The sequence below is a fragment of the Misgurnus anguillicaudatus genome, chromosome 9 (assembly GCF_027580225.2).
Source record: "Misgurnus anguillicaudatus chromosome 9, ASM2758022v2, whole genome shotgun sequence".
In the NCBI taxonomy this organism is placed as follows: Eukaryota; Metazoa; Chordata; class Actinopteri; order Cypriniformes; family Cobitidae; genus Misgurnus; species Misgurnus anguillicaudatus.
The window spans coordinates 22339367-22350063 of NC_073345.2; the positions used below are offsets into that span (position 1 = coordinate 22339367).

The following is a 10697-nucleotide window of genomic DNA, read 5'->3' on the forward strand; positions in this document are numbered from 1 at the left end:
GCGTTTAAAATTCCCATAAGCTTACACCGTCAATCCTCTGACTTTAAATAGCTAACCAGAGGCTTGACCTGTAAACCCCATTTATTTAGGACGCTTTAAGGCTCTGGTGTGTAATGCATTGTGGGGGCAGGGTGTCCCGCAGTGTAATCAGTGGTCTCGACCTCTAGGACCCCGCTGATAATACCTGAGCTGTTTACATCACTCATTATTTCTTTCTTTTAAGCTGGTCACTTGAGTCCTTTTGCTGGGTAGTCTTAAAGTTATTTCCTTGTAAGGACCTTATTACACACCTCAGGGAGTGAGAACAAAGCGTTGAAGTTGAAGAAATGCAGGACCTGGCATAGGAACAAACAGGTCAGAGCGCAAGAATGCACCTGTGAATGTTATTCAAGGCAAAAGTTAAAGACAGATTCTTTAGTATTGATGTCAGAGCTGGATTCAGCCCCGTGTTATGACCCAGACGACAGAGGAAGCAAGTGATGATAATAACCAGCCGGTGAATCATCAAGCATATTCACTGTTTTCCCATAAAGAGACCATTCATGGTGATGATTTCATAATCGCTTTGTACCGTTGAAGCATGTTGATTCAGTGACAAGACCTTTCATAATCACTGTGTGGTTATTGATGACAACTGTTTGCTTATATCAAACAACTTCGGTTTCAGTGGCATTTTGCTCTGGCGTTCATCTTTGAGCTGACTGGTTCAGACTACAGGAATGCCTTCTTTATTTAGACTGGAGAAGAGCAGGAATCAATAGAGCTAATGGCTTAAATGGTGTAGCAGAACATTGTGCTGAGGGCACCGCGGGGCATATGACTCGTTGCCGAGCGGGTGGTTTCACTAAATGTTATTCTAGGCATTTGGTTGTTTTTATTAAGTTATCACAGGACGTTTTCACATTTGCTTAATCTAAAGTCTAATCCTTTGAGCTAATTGTGAATCATTTGTCAGGAAATTGAATCATTAAACAGCTTTATGACATAATTTGCATGTGGTGTGGAAAGCTTCCCTGCTGATGATGTTATCTTGTTTGAGCTCCTCAGAGAGAATATAGTGGCTTTGCTGTTTGCTAAGGCCAGAATAAACCTGCTTTGTTATCAGCGAAATGATAACATTCACAAATGGAAAAATCCAGAAAAGGTTAAAGGAGATTAAATGGAAAAATAAGGCAAAAATAGCAACATTTGAAAGTGTGGCGTATGAATCCAACACATTTTTCTTAGGTCCGCCGTGTGACCCCGCTGTTTTGTTGAATGCGTCACTTTATACACATTTAAGTGCACAAAAGCTGTTACTTGGACGGTACACTTTTAAAAGTTTTCTAATATGTACCACTTAGATACAGAAATGGATACATTTGCTACAAGTATGTACCCTTGAGGTACTAATGTGCACTTCTTTAGATACAAAGGTTTTATTAACATCAAGCTTTTTAAAAGGGTACTGACCCACTGACAGCTGTTGTACCTTAATTTCTGACAGTGTAATAGGATTTTAAAAAGTGTGTAATCTATATACACTCTTATGTTGTTAATATTCTATTAACAACACGGGTCCCTGAAATCCTTGAAAGTTTGTGAATCTGGGGGAAAAAATTCAAAGCCCAGGGAAGTTTTTTAAATATACATAAATAGATACAGGTCATTGAAAGTGCTTGAATCTATTTTATGCAAGAAGTTTTCTGAAAAAAATCCATATTATTTCCTGTCTAGTGTATATCTTCTGTATGCGAATGTTGATTCATACCAAAATGCTTTTTTGCAAAGTTGTGTTGGACACCTGAAAACGTCTCGGAAAAGTAAGGCAAAAATAGTAACTGTTGTTCCCTGAGAAGGGAACGAGATGCTCCGTCTCCCTTGCCATACTTCCTGCGTCCCTGTAACGTCGTCTTTGACAATATTTCAGATAGCGATATACTTCCTGGCTCCCGCGTCACCCTGTCTTTGTCGTTAAGCCTCAAATACTTACTGTATTTGTTGAAGTTGATTTACACATTCAGACGCAATTGCCCTTGGAGGCGTCCCCAAAGTGTCACCGCAGTGACACAGCTCGAGTTCCCTCGAAAGCGAACTGTAACATTGTGGGCCCTATTTTAACGATCTAAGCGTATTGTCTAAAGCGCACAGCGCAACGTCTAAATGGGCATGTCCGAATCAACTTTTGCTAATTTAACGACGGAAAACATGGTTTGTGCGCCGAGCGCATGGTCGAAAAGGGTTTGTAATGGGAGTATTTTGGGCATAACGTGCAATAAACCAATGATAGTCTTAGCTCTCATCCCCTTTAAAAGCCAGTTGCGCTGGCGCTATGTCTAATCCCTATTTAGATGACGGACTTTGTAAACTGAAAAACTAAGCGGAGGAAGACGATCCCCAGGTTAAGATTAATGTTAAATAATTGTGTTGTTTTTTAGTTGTATTGAAATGGTTATTTTTTTATTAAAACCTTTAAAAATCGTTTTCTTTTAGTCATGGAAGTAAAACAGTAGGCTTGTAATTGCTTTAAATGTATGGCTATCCAATATCATCAAAAAATTATTTACAAATATGTAAGATAAGGTTTGTACTCGAAAAATACTTTATTTGTAACAAACAGGATATAAAGAATTTACAAATGGCTCTCTGCACGTTTCAGCACTTGGACAGCGTTTTTTTAAGCAAAGAGTTTTTTTAAGCATTATTTAAAAATGTTTCTAATCTCACCATATCCACAGGTACAGAGTCATCATATACAATAAATCCGTGAGGTAGCATTAAAAAAAACATTTAAAAACAGATGCATTTGTTTAAAGCAAAGCATTTATTTTCTTACCAGGCTACAGGTGATGCAGCTCTTTGCGCCTTTTAACGTCTCATAATTAGTCCTCATTTATGTCCAAGAGACTCAATAATAATCCTTTACATTCAATCCTTTAATCTTTCATATTTAAAAGCGTTTTTGTGCTGCTGCGCATTCATGTACTATGTGATAAGCAAACCCGCGTTGTCCTCCCGTTTATAGGCGCATATTACTACTGCACTCTTTAAATAACATATTGCGCCATTGACTTCAGACTTAAGAGCAGGTTTTTGTTGGTCAATGGCGTAGTCTATTTTAGTTGCCTCAAAATAGCAATGCGCCAACACCTCGTTTTCAGACCAGAACTCCCATGGGCACAAAAGGGGGCGCAAATGCATTTGCTATTTAAACAACGTGGCGCTAAACGTGAAAATTATAATTGCGCAGGGTGGAAACTAGCGAAAGACACTTGCGTCGCGCATTGTGCTGCATTGCGCCGGGTGTAAGATAGAGCCCTGTATCTTAACAGGTAACACAATGTAACCTTGCTCTCACTTGAAATGTGTCCCCACATTTATTCCTTGAATTTGAGGGTATTGGACCTGGAAAGTCTTTGAAAGGTCCTTGAATTTGAAGTTAACTAAGGTGTGGGAACCCCATTACTGTGCAAAAGTCTTAGGCCCCCATGCCAGAATTAGATTTGTTATTTTTGCAATGTTATAGTGATCATATATAATTATTTCTCAGTTTGTTTAATAGAATACATCCAGAAAATACAGGAAATGTGTATATAGTATTAGAAACTGTATTAAAATGTAAACTGATGTGTTAAGTTTTTAGGGTAAACTCCCCTTCCACTTGAGCAATAGCAGGAAACTGCAGGATCTCTTAAACCTAAATTAAATTAAATCCTAATTTCTAATTTTAAGAAATTAGTCTTTTTACTTCATTCTGCTCAACCCTCAAGATGTGTTTAGTGCCAATAGAGGTCACAATAAACACCGACAATGCCTAAAGAAGACATTTAGTCCTGAAATTTTTATATTTTTTTTTATTTCCTGTATTTTCTGTTTGTATCTTAATAAAATAGATTAAAAAATAAATATGGATGGACATTAAAACTTCTAAAACAACAAGTCTGGTGGTGGTGGCCTAAGACTTTTGCACAGTACTGTATACATTTTTATACAGTTGCATCTTCACTGTATCTGTATATTACTGTACACACTCTTAGAATGGATGTGTTAAAAACAACACAATCAGTGTGAGTTTAGGGACGATACACTACATTTGTTGTCTCAGAATACAGACATCTCAGTGTTATTGAAATTTTGTTACTTTTAACACAACTTGTGTTTTATTTTAACACAAATTCGACACAAAATGACACATAATGTGTTAACAGGGGGAAAAAAATGTGTGTAAAAAGTTTACACATCTTTTTTTTGGAGTGTACTCTTTAATTTCTTAATTCGTAAAGTAGCATAAAAAATATAAGAATAGCTTTTTTTTTCCACATCTATGGTCTCATGGATGGATGGCTTGGTTGAGAATAGTAATTGGTGTACAGATGGAGCTCACAGCCGACAGTCTGACTGCTCCTGCGCTCAATAATCTCTGCCACTCACGCATGATGTAATGCTTTGTCTTGCTGCAGTGGGGCTGAACCCACTTATGTACTCACTCTGTGTGCCCATTTGCTTTCTGATTGATCTCTGGAATCCATTATTATAAGTATATTTATAGATGACTATCCTATCAATTTGAACTGCTTGGTTTGGACTTAACACACAGTGCTGTAGAGATATTAGAGTTATGAGTCTTCAGTCTAGTTATACAGTGTTACTATAAAGAATGGGTCATTATTCAGAAATATTTGACTGCTTCATGATTCAATTACGCGTGTGTTTGTGTGTGATACTAAATGATGTTTATTTGTAAATGTTAGAATGCAAAAGTTAAAAGGTTGGGTTAGGGCAGTGGGTGGGCAAACTGTTTTGCTTAACCCCCCCCCCCCCCTCTTCCTTTGTGTAGCGTGCATCCCTTTGCAGCCCGCTAAATGGAATTCAAATCTCAAACTTAGAATTTAAATTAAACAAAACGCACTGAAAAAAATGATTCATTAAATTTACTCAATTTTTAAGGTAAGTGATTGCAATCAATTTATTTATGCTACATTTAAACAAAAGTTTTTTATTTTATTTTACTTTAATCTTTCTTGTTTAAATGTGGCTTAAATAAATTGATTGCAACCACTTACCTTTAAAAAATTGAGTAATTTGAATGAATCATTTTTTCAGTGCATATTAAAGCAACACTATGTAGTTTCCATGTAAAAATGACTTACAGCTCCCCCATGTGGTTGAAAAGCGCAACAGTGGTATCAGTGGTACCTGGTATCAGACACTCTTCTGCAGGCAGGGGGAGGGGCGGGGCTGTGTTTCCTACCCTCCACCGCCACTTTCATGGTGTGCTTGTAGCAGCTAGGAGGCTGCTCAGGTTGCAGCAACAGTACAATTTGTCCAGTTAAAAGTTGTTCTATCACTGAAATAATTTTAGAGACATCATTTAAAGGTAAAAAAACTACATAGTGTTGCTTTAACCCTTGTGCAACCTTCAAATTACTACCCTTTCGTATTGTTCGTAAATGAACACATCCACTAAATTAAATGGCTGAAAATGTATCAGATGAATATATATATATATATTTTTTGCATAAATCTGTTCATCAACCTCAGTACTCAAAACTACCAAATCTTTATAAAAGCTCCATGATTTTAACTCTATAATTGCCAAGTTTATAAGTGATGTCACTGATTTGGGGAAAAAAATGAAAATTCTGATTTTCATTATAAAAAGTGATTGTGGACTGGATTTTTTTTACCTTTTTCACAGTTTTGAGACTTTGATGCATTTTTAGTTTTTGTGCAGCATCAGATTTAAAAAAATTCTCCTTCATTTATTGGTGCAATTGGTAATCAACAGTAAAAATGAAACATTTTACCTCTTAGCAAAATGAAAAACCACCAACAATCAAAAATGCATGATAAGATGATGTCATCATTTCTCTACAATCAAAATTTTTTGTTATGGAAGTCAATTGGGAAGAACATCCAAGAACAATAAATGAAGTAGACAAAAATAAAATCTGCTGCACAAAAAAATAAAAATGCATCAAAGCCAATGTTTTTACTAATCTTTGACATGCCCAAGATTGTGAAAAAGATTTTAAAAAATCCAGTCCACAATAACTTTTTTATTGAAAATCAGTCATCTTGATTTTTCCCCAAATCAGTTACATCACTTATGAAGTTGACAATTAAAGAGTTAAAATCATGAGATTTTTGTAAAGATTTGGTAGTTTTGATCAGTACTGAGGTTGATTAACAGATTAAAAAAAATGTATCTGCTATTTTACAGCCAATTAATTTAGTGGATGTTTTCATCACAAACAACACAAAAGGGTAGTAAATTTGCCCACTGTGTATTGTTCAGTTTTTGAAAAATTTCAAAACATTTAAAAAAAATATTTTTAAATAAAAGAAAAAATCATTCCAGTTGCTGAAACACAGAGAAAGTTATGGCCAAATTAAGGCAAAAAAAACCTATGATGAAAACAACACAACAACACAAACACACATAAGGTTGTTAAACACATAATGTGTTAAATTATACAATGTAGTGCTGTTTAGTAGTCTTATTCTTCTGAGGTTTAATACAAATTGATAATAGGTGTATGCATTTTATAAAATGTCATAACTCTGGCCGAGAACCACTGGGAAAGAGAATAGTATATAGAGTATGTACAGTATAAAAATCATTACGTCTATGGAAAGTCCCAATAAAACCTGTGTTTGTGTGCGTGTCTTTTTTATGTTCTTTGAATTAGGTCTGGGTTTTCAGGTCTTACAGATGGTTACTCTGAAGAACTGAAAGTGTTTTTTAATTTCATTTCCAACAAAACATGTGACTTACTGGTTAAGACTGCACTGCACTGATCAAATGTTCTGTAGTGGTTTTTATTCCCATGACCCATTGGTTATTTTATTTCGACTGCACTTACAACATCTTTGCTCATGCTAGGATAAAAGTTTGTCAGGCAGTGCCACCTTGTGGTGATATTGGTGAACCTTTAGAAACTTGTGCAGTGTATTTATCTCACTGGTTGTATCATCAATCGATATATGTGTTACAACATAGTCAGTTGGTAGCGTATTGTATTAGCAGCACAAAGGTTACTAGTGAACACACATAATGATAAAAAAATGTATAGATTGATTGCACTGTAAATCACTTCAGATAAAAATGTCTGCCAAATTCTTAAATGTAAAATACAGATGAATTAATTTGATTTTTTTTTACATTTTAGTTCTTCTCAAAACTGTTGTTCTCTCTTCTTCTCTCTCTGTAGGTGAGCTGTTAAGCCAGCCTCGACCTGAGGGATTGACTGAGATCATCTGCCCCAAGAATGGCTCGGAGCGGGTCAACGTGGCGCTAGTTTACCCTCCAACCCCAACTGTGATTAGCCCTAGTTACAAATGAGACTTCCTGTTTTTGCAGTTACTTGCCCGTGATTGACCTCCACAGACCAGTACACAGCTTTCCTCTGTATGTTATATTCTCACAAAGTACAGTTCTGCATGCCACATGTGTGGCTTTTAATGTTGCTCTGCCCTCATCTGAGGGAGATGATGGATCACTGTACACTTGATGTACATAGTACATGCAAAGAATGTTCATAATGAATGTTTGTTACTGAGAGATTCATATCAGGACACACTTACATGTAAGTTTGTTTTATTTATTAAAGCAGTCTGTATAGTTAAGTTTGTATTTCATTCTTTAATTTTTGCCCTCTTCTTTTTAAGGTTATCAGCTCCGACTGCCAACACACAACAAACTGACAGTATTTAAAACTGTTGATCTAGTTTTGGTCTGTGTACACGTATTGGTCCACCGGATGTCCATCTGAAAAGCTTATACATGCACCCTGAGCCTGTCTTAGTACCATTTGTGGTACCAGTCAGTTCAATCTTAGATTAGCCATCTCACTGCAAAATATTGGAAATCCTTGTTTGTACCCAAAGGCATCTCTTGGAAATTACATCTGTACTGCTGAGGGGATCTGCATTCATGCAAAAAAAGATGGAGGACACTGTTTTCTCATAAGACTTTGATTAGACGGGATGGATTTTGGACTTTGGAGGATTTTCTGCTTCATATGCATGCCTTTGAAATCCAGGAGAGATAAAATTATGTATGAAATGGATAAATGCACTAGAGGTTTAGTTGTATTCAATGGGCAAGAATAGAAATGTCTTCTTGGGCATACATTTTTGAGATATCTTAATAAAGGGACACTCCACTTTTTCTGAAAGTGTGCTCATTTTCCAGCTCCCCTGGAGTTAAACATTTGATTTTTGCCGTTTTGGAGTCCATTCAGCTGATTTCCGGGGCTGGCGCTACCACTTTTGGCATGGCTTGGCATAGTCCATTGAGTCTGATTGGACCATTGGCATCGCGCTAAGAAATAACCGGGGAGTTTTGATGTTTTTCCTATTTGAAACTTGGCTCTTCTGTAGTTACATCGTGTACTACTAAGACTGGCAGAAACTTAAAAAATGCGATTTTCTGGGCAGATATGGTTAGTAACTGTGCTCCCATTCTGGCGTAATAATCATATTGCGCAGCAGCCGAAAATAGCCCCCTTAGTAACTTTCAATGGCAGGGGACTATTTTCGGGCACTGCGAAATATCATTGCGCCTCCTGCAGCCATGTTACAGCAGCAAAGTCCTTGATTATTGCGCCAGAATGAGAGTATAGTTCCTAGCTATATCTGTCTAGAAAATCGCAACTTTTAACTTTCTGTCGGTCTTATGCTACGTACACACCAAACGCGGGGCATCGCGTTACTCGCTCTAGATTACTCGCGGGATTTAACTTCATGTCATGCAAATTTTTTGCTCGAGTTGAATATTTTCAACTTGAAGACGCGTTTGAGGCGAATAGCGCGCGTTTTCGTGGCAAACTCGCCGCCCATATCGCGTCATCCGCATCACCCCACGCGAGGACGCATTGACTTTGTATGTAATGTACTCGCGCAAATCGTTGAACTCACATCTGGTGTGAACCCACAGTTAGTACACGATGTAACTACAGAAGTCAGGTTTTAAATGGGAGAAGTGTCCAGGCTCTTTGGTTGTTTTTTGGCGCGATGCTGGTGGTCTGGTTAGATTCGGTGGATTGTGCTGGGCTGTGCTGGGGGTGCTGGCGCCAGACCCGGAGATCGGCTGAATGGATTCCAGAAGGGTGGAAATCGGGTGTTTGGCTCTGGGGGAGCTGGAAAATGAGCATGTTTGCAAAAAAGTGGAGTGTCCCTTTAAGGAATGGGTGAAAAGGGATATTTGCAATTATTTAAGTAACATGTAGCCAAAGATATAGAAAATATTTCCCTAAATCATACTGAGACAAAGATTCTTTCTTTCTTTCTTTCTTCTACAATCACATTGTTGAGTGTAATTGAGAATGTCACATTGTTTCTTGCACATGATCACAGTTTGATATATGATGCGGTTTTGAACACGGATGTACAGAAATATCAGTACAATAATTCAGTCAAGGGTGACCTCTCATCCTTCACTCTTAAAGAAATATATGTAAGCATATCTGAACTGACTGATTAATTGATACATATGAAATTTTACTGGACATGTTCTTTAAAGCAGTGTCTGAAGCATATTGTTCATATTTATTAATATGAGAAATTGCAAATTACCAAGGACAAAGAATTAAGACTTTTATATTTAAAATGATTGTGTACCATTTCAATGTTTCTCTTTTGGAGAGGAAAAATTCTGCAATACATGTGATGTGTTTGCGAACAGCTGATAATGTTTTGTACATAATATTTTATTTTTATAAGCTAATGAGCTGTCACCAATGTCCCACTTTATTAACTGTGCATTGTGCATGGCTACTGTGCTTAATGTAAAACCCACAACAGTTTTCTAAGTTATAAGGGTTACCCTTTGTCACTGTAGAACCGCAAAGGCACCAAATATAAAGGCTGGTTTCCATACTGTTGCACTGTTGTTTTTTTCTCCATGTGTGGTTCTGTAGCTCAGTTGGTAAAGCTTTGAGTTAGTAGTGTAGAGGTCATGGGTTTGATCCCAGGAAACATGCAGAGTGTAAAAAATCTATGGCTTAAATGCACTTTATGTTGCTTTAAATTAAAGCATCTGGCAAATGCATTAATGTAAAAGTGTTGTTTTGGATCCGTAGCTGGTACCTTTAACCTAGGATTCCACTAATACAGTGGTTATCAAACTTTTCGGCATGCCGCCCCCTTTTGTACAGTGCACCTCTTTGCATAGTTTACAAGTGTAAATATATTTATTTATATTTTTATATATTCTATATTATATATATAAAACTATATACCGGTATAAATAAAACATTTCTTAAATGTATATATATATATATATGTATGTATCTGTGTGTGTTTAAATATACATAATATTTACACACGGCACAAACTCAATTATTATGCAAAACTTTTGTATGAGATTAATCTTGATTAATCTATGCCCAGCCCTAATTTATACAACATATTGCTGTTGATCAGTAGCCCCACGTCTTTGTGGTTTAATTACAAAGAACCCATGATAAATGAATGTACTCTATAAAATGTCATAAAACTGGGTCCCCTGGCACCATCCCGCAGCCCCCAGCACGAGAACCACTGCACTGATATGTGTATTTACATATATTATATAGGGTTAATTCCTCTAATGTGGGACACTTTGAATTTTTAGATTTCAGAGGAATGTGCTTCCTGTTTGATGATTGCTCCACCCTTATATGCCATTGGACATTTCAGAGGTCATGTTAGTTTTTTTGTGATGTATTTTTGGG

At 36.8% G+C, this 10697-nt stretch overlaps 1 protein-coding gene across 1 annotated transcript in view; it reads left to right on the plus strand.

Moving 5' to 3' along the window:
- The window catches only part of mfhas1 (multifunctional ROCO family signaling regulator 1), a 36074-nt gene extending 26215 nt beyond the window's left edge, over positions 1-9859 (plus strand). Inside the window, exons 2-3 of the mRNA XM_055179796.2 lie at positions 7194-7568; positions 7651-9859. Coding sequence (XP_055035771.2) covers positions 7194-7324 — 131 coding nt within the window. The 3' untranslated portion in view covers positions 7325-7568; positions 7651-9859. The remainder of the gene's footprint in view (positions 1-7193; positions 7569-7650) is intronic.
- Positions 9860-10697: the final 838 nt, after the last annotated feature.